Source organism: Ostrinia furnacalis, unplaced genomic scaffold (genome assembly GCF_004193835.3).
Source record: "Ostrinia furnacalis isolate ACB-3 unplaced genomic scaffold, ASM419383v2 OfSCF1084, whole genome shotgun sequence".
NCBI classification, from domain to species: Eukaryota; Metazoa; Arthropoda; class Insecta; order Lepidoptera; family Crambidae; genus Ostrinia; species Ostrinia furnacalis.
This window is the reverse complement of record NW_021131323.1, coordinates 746,477-765,523: the sequence shown is the minus strand read 5'-3', so window position 1 is coordinate 765,523 and position 19,047 is coordinate 746,477. Positions and strand designations below refer to the sequence as shown.

At 35.0% G+C, this 19,047-nt stretch overlaps 3 protein-coding genes across 4 annotated transcripts in view; 1 reads left to right on the top strand and 2 right to left on the bottom strand.

Annotated features, from left to right (window-relative positions):
* Positions 1-19,047, bottom strand: part of COMMD4 (COMM domain containing 4) — a 54,195-nt gene that overhangs the window by 18,791 nt on the left and 16,357 nt on the right. The gene's annotated exons all lie outside the window — the stretch shown is intronic.
* Kin (leucokinin) lies at positions 4,059-12,914 on the top strand. Its single transcript, XM_028302137.1, has 2 exons — positions 4,059-4,154; positions 11,599-12,914. Exon 2 carries the CDS (start codon positions 11,603-11,605, stop codon positions 12,641-12,643), a length of 1,041 nt encoding a protein of 346 aa, XP_028157938.1. The 5' UTR covers positions 4,059-4,154; positions 11,599-11,602; the 3' UTR covers positions 12,644-12,914.
* Positions 13,368-17,419, bottom strand: LOC114351091 (putative peptidyl-prolyl cis-trans isomerase dodo). Of its 2 annotated transcripts, XM_028302142.1 has the most exons (3): positions 17,277-17,419; positions 16,580-16,985; positions 13,368-14,368 (listed from the first exon to the last, which is right to left on the bottom strand). In XM_028302142.1, the coding sequence occupies exons 2-3, from the start codon at positions 16,982-16,984 to the stop codon at positions 14,303-14,305; spliced, it is 471 nt and encodes a 156-aa protein (XP_028157943.1). In that variant the 5' UTR covers position 16,985; positions 17,277-17,419; the 3' UTR covers positions 13,368-14,302. The 2 variants fall into 2 exon arrangements, with proteins under 2 accessions (XP_028157943.1, XP_028157942.1); XM_028302141.1 differs by lacking the exon at positions 13,368-14,368 and having other exon boundaries at positions 15,505-16,985.

Sequence of the window (19,047 nt, the reverse complement as noted above, 5' to 3'; positions counted from 1 at the left end):
AACTCGTTAATCCGTTAATCGTTAATTAACGAAGTTAACATTTCTATTAACGGATTAACTTTTAAGTTAACTATAAAAAATGTTAACGGACTCGTTAACTTCCGTTAAATTATCCTAAGTCCGTTAATCCGTTAATCCAGTACCTACTATTTACCAAAAGCACGCTGAAAAACGCGTTCTGACAAGTACGTTCGGGCTTCCAGAACTTCCAGAACCCAAAACAACAGTTTTTGTAACGGCCAAGTGCGTGTCGGAAATTATTTTTTTTAAATTTAAGTTATTTGTATGAAAGATTACGCGGTAATAAGCGGTTTACGATTTACAAGGTATTAAAAAAAAAACTACTTACTAGATCTCGTTCAAAACAATTTTCGTTGGTAGTTTTTATAGTAATGTACATCATGTTTTTTTTAGATTTTTCATTTTCTTATTTCAGAAGTTAGAGAGGGGGGGAAACCAACTTTTTTCCACTTTGGAAGCGTCTGTCATGCAAACTATTCGATTTTGAAAAAAAAATATTTTAGAAACCTCGATATCATTTTTGAAGACCTATCCATAGCACACGTATGTTTGATGAAAAAAAAATTTTTGAGTTTCAGTTTTAAGTATGGGGAGACCCCAAATTTTTTTCTATTTGTTATTTTTGCATCAAAATCTTAATGCGGTTCACAGAATACATCTACCTACCAAGTTTCAACAGTATAGCTCTTATAGTTTCGGAAAAAAATGGCTGTGACATACGAACGGACAGACAGACATGACGAATCTATAAGGGTCCCGTTTTTTGCCATTTGGCTACGGAACCCTAAAAAAGAGGAATAAATTCCATGCGCGATACAAGCTTTCGAAATTATTTGAACCTTGCATACAATGATTTTTTTCGTTTTATTATCATGTGTTAACGGATTAACGATTAACGTTAACTTGCGTTAAATCTTGTGAAATGTAACGTTTTAACGTTTAACGAAGTTAATTTTTTTATTAACGGTTTAACGATTAACGAAGTTAACTATTTGATTAACGGTGCCCAGCTATGTAGACAACAGATATAAACATACTTAAATACTTTTTTTGTAAATACATACAAATTATACATAGTAACACCCAGGCCCATCACAGAAATTGAAATTCATCATTTCAATTTCTGCCCTGTGGGAAATCGAACCCGGGACCTCTCGGCATAGTAGTCCGTACCTATCGAAACCACTACACCAAACGGCCGACATTCTTTCAAATACTGCATCTAAGTCAAGAATCTAAGGTATCAAAAAGAAAAAGAGCCCACCCAAATAAAAAACAACAACAAACAACCGACTATCGGATGTGTGCGCAATGCCCGCAATTTCCTTCGTCGCGTGCGCAGCCACCGGCGATTGTGCGCTTCTGCGAACCGCGGTTGACAAACAAACCGTGTTTATAAGCAGCGACGTGTCGGCTGGCGAGTGAGACGACGATGGCGAAGGGCTTATGATAGAAGATTCATCATCATCATCACCATCAGACGTCCACTGCTGAACATGGGCCTCTCCCAATGATTCCCACATCGCCCGGTTGGTAACTTGGTAGCGGCCTGCGTCCAGCGCCTTCCTGACCTTTATGAGGTCGTCCACCTTGAAGAAGATTCATAAAAATGCATAAAAATAATTTTATGTTTGCAAGTAGGCTTTTAAAAAGCACTTTTACGCGTCTCAGTATTAACCCTACCACTGCTTCAGGACAATAAATGGGCCAGTGCTGAAAAGAAGCAGCGCAAGAAACTCAGTTACTATTGTCAGCCTCTTTCTCAAGGGTTTACAAAGTATTTACAATATTACAGTTATAAATATTGATGCAAGCTATGCAGTTGAACATTCCAAATATTTTTATCTTTTATAATCATCAACATCAGCCCTTTATTCATTAAGTTTTAAGATAACCCAATAATTTGAACACATTTTTGACGATTTGGAAGGACTCTTAACTCTTCAAGCCCCGCCAATCGAAACAATAGAAATCAATTGTTACGCGGTCTTATGCAACCGCTTGGGGTTTGATGGGTTTAATTTTCTAACCGTACCTTTAAATAAAGATAAATCATATCCACCATATGGCAACAATTCGCAAAGTCACCCTGTATATCATACCACATCTCTAGCGCCATCCCTACAATAGGTACATTTTTTTTTATGCAGAACAAGGCAGGTATTTGATCGCAATCGCACCTGATATCGAGTATAAATATGGAGATACCTACTTGGTTATTAAAATAAGTCACACGTTGCTTTGTAACTTTCCACCTGGCTATAAAACACTAGGTTTATCGATACAAAAAAGTGTTATCGTAAGAAAATACTAGATTTATCGATACAAAGGAGACTATAACTTGATTAAAATACGGAAAAGAAGTTTCATTTCCAGCCAGATAGATTGAAGCCAACAATCCAGGAAGCACATTTTGTGTCCCTTGGGAATGGTACACAATAAGTTTCATAAAAATGTACATTCCTTCAGAAGTAGGAATTAATTTACAATTATTATTAAAAGTAGCAATTGTTTTGCATTCACACTTAAGTATGTAGGTAGGCACTATTTAGAGTTAAAATCTACCAATGAAAGTATCATAACAGTTAATTAATTTTAAACGTTGGGCAAATAGGTACAGGTTACCTATCCGCGTTAAAACCTGTTCAAATTAATTTAAAAAAATACCGAATTGAAAATTTTCCTTATTCTATTAATTTATTGAAAACGCTCAATTTAGAGATTTGAGTTATCTAGACCATAGCAATCCTTTCTCTGTAATTGGATCAAAATGATTACGCTAAAGTAACGGAATAATTCTAATACTTAATTGGAAGCAAAGTACAACATTCAACATTTCACTGACTGAGTTTAAAAAGAAACCACTCTGTTAGATTTAAATAAACATTGAGCAGCATTTTTAAAGATATCCTTTCTAACAAATTGCTATACTAATAGGACTAATTTAATGTCAATACGTTCCTCGCTTCTTGACTTTGTAACGTCGAACCCTTTACAGGAAAAAGCGGGTTTCGATTTGATTTTAAGTCTGATACTACGTCTTTATTGTTGGGGGTATAAGGTTGATATTTGGGTGTGTAGGTGCACGTGTGGTTTCAAGGGAATCTTACGGGAAAGTAATGAATATAAAATAATTGGACGACAGAGACGTTTCGTCCTACAGTGCGGCGCAAATGCCCTCTTGCAATTCAACAGTTGGTCGCCGCGAAAGTAGCGATGGCAGAAAAATGATAACTAATTACAATTTTAAAATTATAACGTTTATATTGTCAGAGTATGATGATTAAGCATTAAAATGTTTTGGGTCACCTATAACGAAAGTTGCAAATAAATGTCGGCCAAACTAGGCGAAGTTTGACTCAGATAGTTAAAGAGTTTTTACCTAAATGGAATTATTCAGTCAAATTATGCAAGCTGGTTATACTTAATTTGATATCAACACAGATAAACCCCGAAGACTATCTAGAATGTCATAAAGATTTAAATTTTACCCATTTTCAAAGAGTTTCAATGTCAATTTCAGCTTTCTTAGGTCTACTCGTAATTATTTTGGGGGAAGCGTTAAGTTACGATAACAATTAGGACAAATATTCGAAATGATTATGACACCAACACTAAAAATCTATTATTAAATAAAGATAGAAGACTTCTTGAAAGATTGTAAGTCGTATCTGTCCGAAAATACTTCCCAAATAAACTATAGAGCAAGTTTATTATATGGACCACTATTCCCACTTCTGTCTGAGTCGCTTTCACGCCTAAACCACTAACCCAATTTTGATTAAATTTGACATAGTTTGAGTCCCGGGAAAGGACATAGAATAATTTTTATCCCGGTTTATAAAACCAACGCGCGCGATAAAGTTTTTCTGTGACAGACAAAATTCCACTTGGGCAAAGCCGCGGGCGGAAATCTTTAAAGAATCTACATTTTACTATTAATTTTCTTCTTTAAAAAGAAAAGTTATTAATAAAAATCACCGTTTTTTGCTACCAGTACTGCGCCGTCCAATGCACGCGCTATAAAAGGCCCGCGCGCGCGGAATCCTCACTCAGTCGGTGTCCATGTTCTACCAATTGAAGCAAGTGCCACCCCTTAGTTTTTCGGTTATGCTGTATTAATTGTTTTTAAGGTAAGTTTTGGACTTTCTTTTGGCTTAAGATGGGATAATTTTAGTTTTTAGGGAGAATATTTGGTGGATTTTTTTTGCAAATTTGGTAGTAGAGGCCAAAATTCATTTAAATTATTGATTTAAATACAAATAAACAAGAAAAATATTTTTTAATAAAATGAAAATAAAAAAATTAAATAGGCACTTGACAAAAAGTGCATTGAGCCGTTAAATTCGCGTAATTTAAATACATAAATCATAATATCAAATTATTAAACACATAGTAACTAAACAGTGACTCTTACATAGTAGGCCATACCTACTATCGAGTATCAAAAAATTATCAAAAAAGTTCAACATAGCATAATATAATCTTTAAAATAATTAATAAAAAATAATTTATTAATAAAGTCTGCCACATAAATAATAAGTAATAATTTATTATTTATGTGTTTTATTAAATAATTTGCACAGAATACAAATAGTACCTCTATTTGAAGGGCGAACTTAAAGCAATAAAGCTAAGCGCGGTTTGTCTTCCAGTCAACCTTTAATATATACAAATACCTCTCCGACAATGGCTATTTAAAATTTATCTACATATCAAAAGGGTCATCGTCTACTGTCCCATATGGATCGTAAAAGATAGGTAACTAATCCTGAATTTAGTTAAGTAGAGCTAACTTAGTAGGTATAATAATATTACAGTGACAAGACACACACAAGCTTGAAAAATTTATAAGTTATTAAATTATACACGTGAATAAATACAAAATTAATTAAATATACCTAAGCCTATGAACTTGGTGTGTTGTTCTACCAGACAATTCATACGAATCAATGAAAAAAATAACCATCCTTTATTAGTTTAAATACTGAAAGATTGTAAGCTGTAAGAAATAGCCTAAAATCTTTCAACAAATAAAAAATCATTTAGACTTGATCATCGCGTATAAATCCATAGCGCTGTGCTTTCTTTCAATTTAATGAAATTAAAAATAACAATAAAAAAAGACATTAGACGTACGAAATCATTTAAATTTATTACCTAAGTAGTATTATTTTATTTTGAAATAATATTTATTGAAAATCAAAGTCGCTTTCGACACCTGCACATTCCAACCGTTGAGCGTTTTTTCGCATTGACTACCCACTCCCAGAATGTTATTTTCAGGCCCATGAATGGTCTAGAAGTTAGGGTATTATGTTTATTATATTTTAAAACCTATCATCGTTTATTCTGTATTGTTTTAACAACAATCAATTGGAAATGTCAGCAATTCGGAGGGCATCTTAGTAGACAATACGCGGAAGTCTCGGGAGGTTTCCCCAGCAATTCTACTAGGCAGCTTGTTGAATTTAAATTTGAAACGGCTATATTTGTATTTAATTTGTCGCGAGTTGATTACAGTTCAGCATGATAGCTTGATAAAATTTTTAACAAACTCTGCCATTTATGGGCGTCAAAAAGATGATAAAGGAATGAAATAAAGGCCTCTACATGTTTTATTTATCTTTGCAAAAAGACAACGCTACGAAAATTGTAGGAGTAGAATTTCATGAAATAATTTTCTGAACCGAATTAATAGTTTTTTTCCAGGAGATAGATAAACAGCCAATTGCCCTATTAAAATGAAGATATTTTGTTACTAGCTTATAGAATTTTGTCTGTCACAAAAAAACATAATCGCGCGAGTCCCTATTTCAAAAAACCGGGATAAAAACTATCCCATGTTCTTTCCCGGGACTCAAAATATCTCAATGCCAAATTTCATCAAAATCGGTTCAGTGGTTTAGGCGTGAAAGCAAGACAGACAAACAGAGTTACTTTCGCATTTATAAATATTGGTATAGATTTTAAAATTAAATGGATAACATAATCTTCTAAAATGTTGGTAAAGATACTGACAATAGTGCAGTCACTCGCAAGAAACTCGGTAATTTCTTGTGCTTCTTCTCAGCACTAGCCCATATTATTGTCCTGAAGTAGAATTGGGACGTGTAAATGTGCTCTTCACACATTTTATGATTATTTCGATGGGTAGCGTACATTTGGATTGGTATAGATAGGTAGTACCACGGTAATACTTAATTACCGTGGTAGTACCTACGTCTTGCGCCGTTATGATATTGCTAACACGCAAACTATAATACATACTCCATTCTGCAGTCGGTTAAAATAAAAGCAATCATGGCCCATTAAACACTCGAACAAAAGACGCTCAGAATCAGCGTTGCATTGCGTAAGAGAAAACGCATAATGAAAAATTTAATGGAATCTTGAGACGAGCGTTTGTTAGCAAACGGAATTTCTTATTGATCTTCTCCTATCATGTGGGCTATACAGATTGTAGCTTTAAGTATGGATCAAACCAAAAGGATTCGTTCTACGGCTCAAATGTTGCATTTGAACTTTCCCCAAGAAAATAATGTTCAAATCTTACAAAAAAAAATACATCAGTAATCAGCCAATGATTAAAGGGACGTCAATTTTATTTTTGAGAATTTGGATCAATTTGGATATTATTTCTGTAGGATTATTGTTACATTTGAGCAGTAGAATCAATCCTTTTTGTTCGATCCATACTTAACACCCCCTATAGTGTCACCTACTTGCATTTGACATGGTTCCGAGAAAACCTTGAAGTAACATTCATATCGAAAACTTTGCGTAAATCAGTCCTATACAAGGAAAAACATTTGTGACAGATTCTAAGTATTTCGAACGTGATTATACTCTTCACGTGAAGTAACTACTTGTGTTACAAAAATAGCGGGGGTTAAGCCAATTTGGCCACCTAGATATTGAGTGCTTCTTCCCAAGTTTAGGGAAAAAAGTTGACTTTTGACCTTTGAATAACTATCCGTTCTCCTATGGTTATAGCGGTTTCTGAATCGAGATTCTTAACTTAAGAATGAACCCAAGCCTATTTTCGTATCTAAATTGTGAGTAAATCAACTTGGAGAATTCGTTTTGAGTAACCTGAAATCAATTTAGGATAATTCAGAAAAGAAAACACGAAAAGTATGAGCATTTTCTCTATAAGTCTGGTCTGCGAGCACGTAGAATTTTGTCCAATGACCCCAAGCTACTCATCCTTATCGCTCGCACGTAATATTATGTTGCTGTCGCGCTCGCACACTCATTGTGGGCGCCCGTCGCACAGTAGCGACAGCAATATAATTACTATTAATTACGCGCGAGCGATAAGGATGGGTAGCTTGGGGTCATTGGACAAAATTCTACGTGCTCACAGACCGGGCTTTAGCTTCAAATCTTAATTCAGAAACCGGTAAGACTTCATCAATCCTATGATCTGAGTTTGATTTCCAGTTACTTAGTACCTACATGTGAGTACTAAACTAATGGATAGGTAGGAGGCTTGCATGCTTTAATAAAAGGCTTTTCCTAAAAGGATGCCTCTGTCTCTGTTTTGGAATGCGTCGGTCTGATTGAGCCACACTAGACGGGCTCATTAAGGCTGTCACTAGCGTTGCAGCCTCGTTGTAACAAGCCAAATGATGGAAGAAGGCTTTGCTGTTGCGTTTGTAAATCAAAGGTTTTGTGATTAGAATAGAATTGAAACTGGGTTTGATTGATGACAAACCTTCATCATAGAGTAGGAAAATAACATAGGGAACAATGGTGTTTTAATAAACTTGAATTTTATGCCAGCCAACATTGAAGATACAGTTATTGATAGATTAAATGGCTCCATCAATCAATAAGGCAGTTAAAATAACATCGAGGTGGAAGGGTTGTAACTTTGATCCTAATCCCAATCGACCGCTCTGTACCTCTAGCACGAAAAACCTTCGACTTCAAATCGTTTGCGTATTGGAATCGCCATCAAAAAATTTAGTATGAAAACTTAAACAGCGCCCCTGTGAACTTGACCTAAAGTGAACTCAGTATGAGAAATGGTAGAACGAAACTAATTTTGACAGTCGAGATCGTCATATTATTGTTGAAATCGAAGGCTGGGTATCGCATTTTTTCGAATACGCAAACGATTCGAAGACCAAGGTTTGTCGTGCTAGCCACCCTGGACTATTGTGGTCCTATCCTTTTAACACAAGTTTTTATTTAGGTGAATTGGAGGGGTAAAAAGGATATTAGTAATTTGTTGAAGGTAAATTAATAAAGGTATGAGACCCTTTAAAAACTTATGAGTCGCATTCGATTCAAGGAAGGAGAGTATTTCACTACAGTACCCAGAATTTCCTTGGAAAGTCCTTACATTGTTTAGCGATGTGCTTTTATCTTTGTAAATTATGTACTTACTTATTATATTCTATGTACTCATTATATTCATGTATTCCCACACTCTTACAGCTTGTTACTGCCCACGCGGCAAAATGCTCACCCAATAGGTAGCTCTACTATTTATATCCTACCAATAGAACACAGCGTAGGCGGTGGACTAAATGTAGTACATCACAAGCCAATCATATAATGATTTGCATTCCTATTAGGCAGACATAATGTGTTTAGTACTATTAATAACATAATATTAAACATGCAACGGTAGTAGTAATGGTATTGCACTATCTATTTTGATATTCAATATCAATGATTAGAGAGGCTGTGTGCAATGTGCATAAATAGAAATATCTATTTCCTTGACTACTTAATAAAAACATTCATATACAATCAAACAGCCTGTAATTTTAGGTTAAACTCCAATCATGAAATGAATTGGGTTCAAAAGTAATGAAAAATACCTTTCACTATTAGATTTTTCATAGGTCCTAGATTCATCAAAGTTCAGCGGTTTAATTAGGCGTGAAAAGATAACAAGCAATTAACAAATACGCAGATTATTTAGTTTTACTTACATTTAATTAAGAGCCAGATTAATAAATTGTCAACGCTTAGTAACTACCTGCTTATATTTTTACGAAAACACCTTCAAGAGTTTCCCTTTCTCAAAGCCTAGAGATAGTAGTCCTTCCAAAGACTTATTTGTAGAAGTTTTAGAGATAACTTCTACAAAAATATTTTCAGTTTACGATATCAGAAAGAAGTATAGCAACTTGTTAAAGGCACCGAGCAAATCTGAAGTAAACTAAACGGTTCCGAAATATTTGTTAAAAGTTTATGCAGAGGAAGCTACAGTCAGCATTGAAAACTTATGCTTTTTGTGAAATGTGGGAGCTAGTTTCGCAACTAAAAATGTTGCGTATCTATTTATGTTTGTATCTCAATAATTTTATTAGATGTAGAGCTATTTTAAATTTGGTGCATGGTCAANACCCTGTATAATGACGTTTGGCTCCCGAATATCAGTAGGTAAGCTATTGGCCAATCATAGTTACTTAGTTAAATAGTTTAGTTAAAATACCTCTCAGTGAGCCCTTTAGAAAAACAGAACTCCGCTGAATTGCAGCAGTAATACAACTTATTACGCTAATGCAACACTGCCATTATAAGTAGGTAGATAACTTAATGCCAGTAAAGTTTAAAATATAGACAGGCGATTTTTGCGGTATTTTAAATGATCTAGGATTGGGAATAAGACCTATTTGAAGCCGTCACCATTTCAAGAGAATTCTTAGAACACAAATAGGTAGGTACGTATCTAAGAAGGGCAACAAATTAGTAAGATGGTAACTTAAATGAAATGCTAAAATTGTCCTTAATAATATATCCTCTGCACCTCTGGTCCTCAATTTATACACCTACGTTCACCACACCCCCATTCTAAAATTTCCTTCCATTTTCGGGGATCAGTGTACAAAGTAACTCTCAATATTTCCCCTAGTTACACACAAAACATGTGTTGAATAATACATCGTTCAGTAATACAAGCAATTTAACAGGCGCGAAGGCAAAAGAGGGCTACAACAAAGGTTTTATTAAGTTCTCTGTGAGTAACTACGCATCAAAGGATGATAATCAGTGTTTGGAAGTTGTAAGTTAGTGGCTCTATGGCGTGGTGGGTTGCTTTGGAAAGAGGTTCCAGGTTTGATTCCCTATTTAGTCAGAAAATTGTGATTGGTGGCTCGAGTGAGTCACACCATAGGTTCAGGGTTCATTTCCTTCTTTAGTTAGTTCAAAGAAACATAGGTTTTTTCAGGCTTCAGGTCGTTGAAAGACTGATTATATTATATTTTCATATTAATTCGACTCTTAATTATTATCTTCGACATAATTATAATGATAAGGACTAGCTTAACTTTAAATGACATCGATTATTTATAATTGATGCAAATGAATTTATTACAAAACGTCTAACAGTGAACATAAATTGAAACTTCCCGGAGATTATTTTTGGTTTTGTGTCACGAAATATATTGTTAATTAAGTAAATTATAGTGTTGTCATTGTTGTGTACTTTTTGTATGTACACCTTCAATCTAAATATTACACTTTTTTAAATGTTAGAACTACCTACTTTTATTTATTTACATAAACACCGACACCGAAATAATACCTCTTAAAAACTGAATTAAAATAATTTCATTAGGTACCTACCTACTTACTTGTTTTGTAAATTAAGTCAAGAGGGTCTGGAATATTTCAACTAATTTCAATAGAATTCAGTAACTTGATATGCTCTGAGACACGGGATCTTGCCCTGAGTGCTTTTGCATTAATAACTATGGACTCTGAACCTACTTTATATGATAAATTGATGAAGATGTGAAAGGAGATATTGATAATCACTTGTCTATTTTCTTTGTGAAGACAATTGGTGTTACAAACAACAAATGTAAATTATACATATTTTCTAAACTCTTGTTTTGGGAATAAGGCTGATTGTATCGCATACTTAGTAGAGAAACTAAAATATTAATAATAATTATTATTATAAAACTTTATTGCACAATAGAATCGTACAAAAGGTGGACTTAATGCTATTTAAGCATTCTCAGCCAGGCGACCCCTGGGTTATGCAGAAAGCTGTGAGTGCAAAGGTAGAGGTAGAAGGGTAGATGTTAAAATTGAAGTTAAATTTTTAATTGATATATAATTCATATACTATCTCCACGAGTATCTAGAGTTCGGATAACAATAAATTACAGCTCGTCAAATAATATTGTGATTGGTGATCTTAATAATAACTTAGGGTTTTTGTTAAAACTCGCGTGTCTGTAGCTATTGATAGCCAAGATAGATAGTAATGCCAAGGAACCTTAATTATTTTGGGATTTACATTGCTGTGCCTTATGCACGGTAATGCACAAAGCCCAATAAATAGAAGAAACTAGCGGCCGCCCGCGACTTCGTATGCGTGGATCCCGTTGTGAAATTTCGTAAAATCCTTTCTTAGCGGATGCCTACGTCATAACATCTACCTGCATGCCAAATTTCAGCCCGATCTGTCCAGTGGTTTGGGCCTTTGAGACCTCCCTATACACAAATGGTGTAAATGAAGCCATGCTATCAACCAGCTCTATCTCTACCACATTTGTAACAACTCCTGTACAGACGTATCTAACAACGACAATTTCTTTCCAGAACAATGTCGCACAAATGGATCATCTTCACCTTCTCGTGGTTCGGCACAGCAAGCCTGCAGTACATCAACACCGGCGGCCCTGGCGCTGACACCGTTCTCGACCCCCTAGACTCCACCCTCCACTACCCCCTACCCTATGTCCATTATTTCAACCTCCAACCCTCACGGAACGAGTTCGAACCCTACCAAGGCGAGTCGCAACACTACAACCAGTTCTACCAACCCAACGACAGAGAGCAACCAGATTTGCAACGCAAGCGCCGCAAGGCTGAAGATCAGGAGGACATCCGCACCAGGCGATGGCTACCTAACCTGGTGGACACAGACAAAACCATGTACTTTCGGAACGACGAGAAAATGCCTGGGAGCCCTTTTATAGTCGGATTCTCCGGGACAGTCGATGAGAACGCAACGGATCTGCTGAACAGCATAGACATGAGAGATAAAAAGAATTTTAGTCCATGGGGCGGCAAGCGTAGCAAGGCGAGCGTGGAACACATGTGGTCCTGGAAAAGATCTTCTGGTATCAGAGAACCGAGCATGCCTAAGCGTGTCCGCTTCAGCCCGTGGGGAGGAAAAAGATCAGGCCAGATGGTCTTCAAACCTGGTGCCAAAGGATCCAAGATTATATTCTCAACGTCTGTACCCGAACTCACACGGATAGTCTCCAACTTCTCGCCGACAGGAGAGCGGTTCGATTTAGCCGGTTTCCAGTTCATACCCTCTTTGGACAAGCGGCACCCGATCAAAGTGCTAGCGTTGAGTACGCAGGTGGACGATAAGACCTTACGAGAGGCGTTGCCATTTAAGACGTTCCTGGAGTCTTTGCCGAAGATTTTCAAGCCGGGCCATCCTTACTCGGACGTGAATTTAAAGAAGGATGGGAAGAGGAAAGTCAAGTTCAGCGCTTGGGGCGGGAAGCGGTCGCCGCCCATCATCGGGCCTATCTGGACTCCCGCGCCGCAGGACATCAAGGAGTCGACTCTGAACACGATACTGTTGATACGGAACAACCAAGACGACGAACCGGCGAAGGCATTGTAATGTGGAAGCATCCCGACAAATTGCTTTTAGTTTTAAGTGACTCCCGAACTTGACTGACGTTTGGCTGTACAACGGTTACTGTTAGATAAAGAATAAGCTTGATATTGGTGCCATAATGAGACTAAAACCAAGTTCGGGAGTTACAGCACACTGTCTCTGGCGAAATTGGCTGGGTTCGTCCGAGACACTGTCGAACTGATGAATAAATATTGTTGTTATTTATGATATTTGTTACCTACTCTTATTTATTGTGCTATCTTAGCAAGATAATAAAATAAACAGTATTCAGTTACAACTGATCTCGAGTTTTTTTTGGTGAACAAAGATGGCTTGGAAATAATACAAAAATGGTATTTTAAAAATAAATGTTATTCTTTAATAGTACCTAGTAATACACAATCCAGAAAAAACATCAAATAAAACTAATTGAGACAGATTCATAGGATTTGACAATCATTGAAATCTTTATACATATATGTTAAATGCAATAATAATAGACACCAATCATAAGTTCTAATCACATTTAGTCTAGTCTAATCACATTATTTAAAGTAGGTATAGAAATAGGGTGTATAGTATAAAAATATGGAATTAACCACACCTTATATAAGAATATTTATTAACTTACGATAGTTTGAGAATGTAGTCAAAAGCAGACTTATTATTACAATTTAAAGATTTACGAAAAAAATACTTTTGCAACCTTTTTGAGCTCTATCGTTAATTTGATACCCCACACGACTTAGGTATTTAAAAATTTACAATTCTCTTTTTTGGGTTACCAAAATATTTTTACGTCTTTCAAGACTATCCATCCTAGAAGTTTCTAATAGCACATTCTTTAGCTTGGGATTTATCCTGCTTTATATTCAATACTGATATTTTTAAACATTGGTGCAAAAAATCCTAATTATAAAATTTGGAGGTCTTAATTATAAAATTGTTTTTTAAAAATTATTGGCAGCAACAGGCATTCATTTATTTCGAGGTAGGAAAGTATACAAGTATTATGTTATGCACCCCCTCGCCAATGGGAGTTATACTATAATTTAGACATCTTTAAACCTATCTTATATTACAAAACACAATAGCTGTCGAATAGAATTGAGACACATACATTCAAAATTGCGTTTTTCCATGAAAGAAGATTTAATAAGCCAGACCCATACCGGAACTTAAACACAGATAATATCATACTCAAAATAGTGTTAAATGCATACACAGGCTACTTGACATTGTATAACAGTCATATACATTGAGTGTGGAATGTTCAACCACATGCACCACAAAATATAAATTGGTGATTGAAATACAGTCCCATAGCCTGATGAGTGAATAGAGAGGTAGATATTTAGTCATGAGATTCACCCTGGCACAGTAGTTCTATTGATGTGAAATGTGAATGCAGGCCCCAAGGAATTTTTAGGTGGCCTAGTAAAGTAGTAGTAGTAGAATTATGAATAGATAACGGCACACCAAGCTTAACACTGTGGCTGTAGAAGTAGTAGGTGCCAGTTTAATACATAAATACCTATAAACCTGATGTGCCGTAAGTAGGCAGATTTAAGACATATGAAAATACAGACTTCGAAAAATTTGGTACATAATTTCCTAATTTCACAACATAGAGAAATACTTATCTTATAATCACATGAAAAATTAGGCTGTTCTAAGGATGATATGAACTCCAGAATCAGTTTCTACAGGTTTGCTGAGCTGCCCCACCTTTNCTAAATAATAGGCGATACTAAAAAAATACATAAAATACACAAAAAATGCCAACAAATAATAAAAAATGACACTTTTTGAAAAAAATCTGCTTAAAAATTCGTGTTTTTTTGGTTATTTGATAAATTTCTCCAAAAAATGCCCCTATAACAGGTGGTTTTTATTACTTTGTATTATTTTCTATTGTATTACCTTCGTAAACCAAAAATCGCATGTCTCTATCCCTATCACAACGTTTGCAATGATCGTTTGAACTAAGCCTCTCCGGGCGCGCCATTCAACGCTTCGTTAAGAACGAAACTGAAAATGGCTCTAGATTTGTAATTTTGATAAAGACAAGTTAGATTTCAAATAAAAACAAAAGGTTTCGAAGTAAAATAAGCATTTTAGTTAAAATTAAAATTGTCTCTACCTGTAGCGGACAATAATGTTGTGGCCGGCCTTTGTTCAAACGATCACAGCAAATGTTGTGATAGGGATAGAGACATGCGATTTTTGGTTTTACAAAGATAATACGATAGAAAATAATACAAAGTAATAAAAACCACCTATTATATGGGCATTTTTTGGAGAAATTTATCAAATAACCAAAAAAACACGAATTTTTAAGCAGATTTTTTTCAAAAAGTATCATTTTTTATTATTTTTTGTGTATTTTATGTATTTTTTTAGTATCGCCTGTTATTTAGCATTATTACTGTTTTTATTTTATCAGGACATACCGCCTAGTTTAAAAGTTATTACGTTTTCTTTACAATAAGTAATCGGAAGAAAAAAAAATCTATAAAAAATTAAAAAAAAATCTCAAAAAAATTTTGACCTCTTTTTTGTCGATAAAAATAGGTCTAGTTTCATCTATTTTCATATGTACACTTTAACGTGACTCACACTGTATATCAAAGTTGATATATATCGGATATATATCATAAATATCCGATATTTTGATATTTATAATAAATATCGGATATTTTCGAACCCTGTATAGTATAAAAATATGGAATTAACCACACCTTATATAAGAATATTTATTAACTTACGATAGTTTGAGAATGTAGTCAAAAGCAGACTTATTATTACAATTTAAAGATTTACGAAAAAAATACTTTTGCAACCTTTTTGAGCTCTATCGTTAATTTGATACCCCACACGACTTAGGTATTTAAAAATTTACAATTCTCTTTTTTGGGTTACCAAAATATTTTTACGTCTTTCAAGACTATCCATCCTAGAAGTTTCTAATAGCACATTCTTTAGCTTGGGATTTATCCTGCTTTATATTCAATACTGATATTTTTAAACATTGGTGCAAAAAATACTAATTATAAAATTTGGAGGTCTTAATTATAAAATTGTTTTTTAAAAATTATTGGCAGCAACAGGCATTCATTTATTTCGAGGTAGGAAAGTATATTATGTTATGCACCCCCTCGCCAATGGTAGTTATACTATAATTTAGACATCTTTAAACCTATATATATTACAAAACAATAGCTGTCGAATAGAATTGAGACACATACATTCAAAATTGCGTTTTTCCATGAAAGAAGATTTAATTAGCTTACCAGAATCATACTAGATAGAACTAAAGACAGAAAATATACTCAAAAAGCTATTTGACATTGTATGACATCTACATCAGATATGGAATGTTCAACCACATGCACCACAAAATATAAATTGGTGATAGAAATACAGTCCCATAGCCTGATGAGTGAATAGAGAGGTAGATATTTAGTTATGAGATTCGGTTGATTTTGCACAGTAGTTAAATTTCAATCAAATATTGGACACTAGAATTAGAATTCATACTTCTCAAGGAAATACTTAAACTATTAATCAACAATATTGCAAAATAAGAATATTATCATTTTACATTTCACTGACAAATTAAAGACTTATTTATGGTAGATGGATACATTGAATTATGAATAGATAACAGCACATCAAGTTTTTCGATGTGGCATCTTATGTAGAAGTAGTACGTGCCAGTTTAATACATAAATGTATAAGCCTGATGTGCCGTAAGTAGGCAGATTTAAGACAGATATTAAAATACAGACTTCGAAAAATTTGGTATACAATTTCCTAATTTCACAATATAGAGAAATACTTATCTTATAATCACTAAAAACATTAGGCTGTTCTAAGGATGATATGAACTCCAGAATCAGTTTCTACAGGTTTGCTAAGCTGCCCCACCTTCNCCACCTTTAATTTGAACGCTTCATCTTCAAACGCAGGTTGCATCTGTCCTCGACCGAACAGACCAAGATCACCACCACGTTTAGCTGAAGAGCAGTCCGAATACTTAGATGCTATGTCAACGAACGCTGTGTCGTTGCTGACTATTTGTTTGCGGTAGGTTTTAACCAAATCCATAGCCTCGTTTTTGGTTCTTGTGATTTTTTCCTCGCGCCATGACGAAGGGCGACGGCTCTCTGCGTGTTTCACTAAGATGTGGCTGCATCTGATCTCTCCGGGGTCTGCTGGCGCCTCCGGACGTTCCCATTGCGACTTTTTAGTGTAAGTATTGAGGAAATAAGTCATACCAGTGGAGCGGCTCGTTCTCATCTCCCATCCTTCGGGCAATGGTCCCTCTTTGTCTTGAGACATTCTGGAATATTCGGTGAATATTGTGGAATCACAAATTGGGCACAATACGACATATAGCAAGTTTCAAGATATGCTGAGTAAGAACATTAGATTAAAAGCCAAATAATCTGGATTTTACGCATTAGGCTTCACTAAGGTATATTATTACAGTGGTTAATGTTTATTTGATATCTTTGTTCACCAAAATAGTGAGAAATGTGCGCGAAAATACATTTTATTTACTAAATACTGTCTAAACTTAACCTATAAACTTTGCTAGTTAATTTTGTAAAGATAGAATCACCAAACGTACCTGGTTTCAAAGCAGCGTTCTTTAATACGCAAAGAATACAACTCCAATCAGTTTTCACTGAATATTATCACTTATTTTCACTACAAAATGTAAAAACTTTCTCGGCCCCTTTTCAATCGACGCTTTGTTTGACAGATAGTGATGTGCTGCCGCTTACCTAACTTTGTTATGATTTTACCGCACATATCAATTGAATAATCATACGCTTCTAATCGATATTATAAATTAGTAAAAAGGGAAAGACTACGAAGGTTTTATGTACACCCTTTTTTTTGTTAAAGAATCCTTATCTCGTTAACCCCTCGTGGCACAAAATAATTATGTTTGTGTTATCACCAATGGGTTCACCACCAGTGTACCACACACAGAACTCCAGCGGTAATATCAAGGTTCGAACCTTCGAACCCACGATCTTCGGGTCGGAGTAGGTATGCATAAAAGGTAAGAAATTGTGAAAGACACCATCTGTTTACGCCTTTTGCTATCGAGTTGTTAGATACGTGATAGGTACTTTAACTAGCAAAGATTTGCAAGGGTAGGAAATGATTAATAACAATCGCGTTACATAGGTGGCGCTGTTATGAAACCTGAAACAGCTGAAATTAGGAAGCGCCATCTAGTGAGATCAAGTGGCTTTACTTATTCAGGAGCGGTTTTATTTATTTAGGTAAGTAATACAAATTACAAACCCTGGAAAATTTCAGAGACTATGGAAAATTTCAGGGATTTTTTCAGAGTTCTCTCAATTGAGGCGGTATATTTTGCGGTTACGGTTTGATGTAAATGGAGGTACAAGAACTACGTGATTATCGCTTCTGTGTCAGGTCTAAAACTCCTTATGGGGCACAACACAAGATTCATTAAAACGCAGAACGAGAACACAAAAGAATGCTTTTCTTTTGGTTTTAAATTCTCTATAAAATAAAGTAAATAAAAAGTGTAGCAATTAAAATGGCAGAGAATGCCACTCGGCATTAAGTCCGCCAATGTACATCTGTATTAATATGTGCAAAAGTGTACCTTAATAATTAAATAAAATGTCTTCTTGAAAAAATCAAAAATCTTGTTTAAAGAATAGCTTCTCATAACATGAAAAAATCGAATTGCCTAAGACGGGAATCGAAGGTTGTGGGTTCGATTCTTTCAAGTTATTTAAAAAAGTGTAATATAAGGTAATCGGCTGGATTTTCCAGAGGTATCACCTATTGTAGGTACATTAATTGTGTTCGCTGCCTAGTTGCATTGCATTATGTTGCCCTTATTTGCCGATTTACCTCCAGATTGAGTTTGTTCTGGTTCAGGCCAGTTCAATCCAGTTTACACTACATCGTTTGCTTGATTGAGTGAGTTGCGAACGGTGTAGGTACACTAAGTTGTTCAAATTGATTTTGTAATACTAATCAATTCTAGAGCTGGGTGTTTGCACGTCGATTACAGTTGTAGGCGGTGCTGCTACAGTATGTGGTATTATAGATGGCGCTAAAAATATTTGCAATTTTAACTACTTTGGCAGACTAGTTTATGCTTATCTAACAGACGTTTATAGTTACTACATGAATAAATTCTGAGCTAGAGAAAATAATGCTTTTTTAATTTAAATATGAATAAGAAAGGGGAAAGTTAGGGTGAAAAATAATGAATCAAACAGTGGAGCTAAGAAAAGATAGAAATAAATTAGTTATCTTTTGGCACTAATTAAGTATAATAAATAATGTCTCGAAATAAGTATTGCAATAATTGAATGGGTAACAAATTGCGCTACTACGGAAAT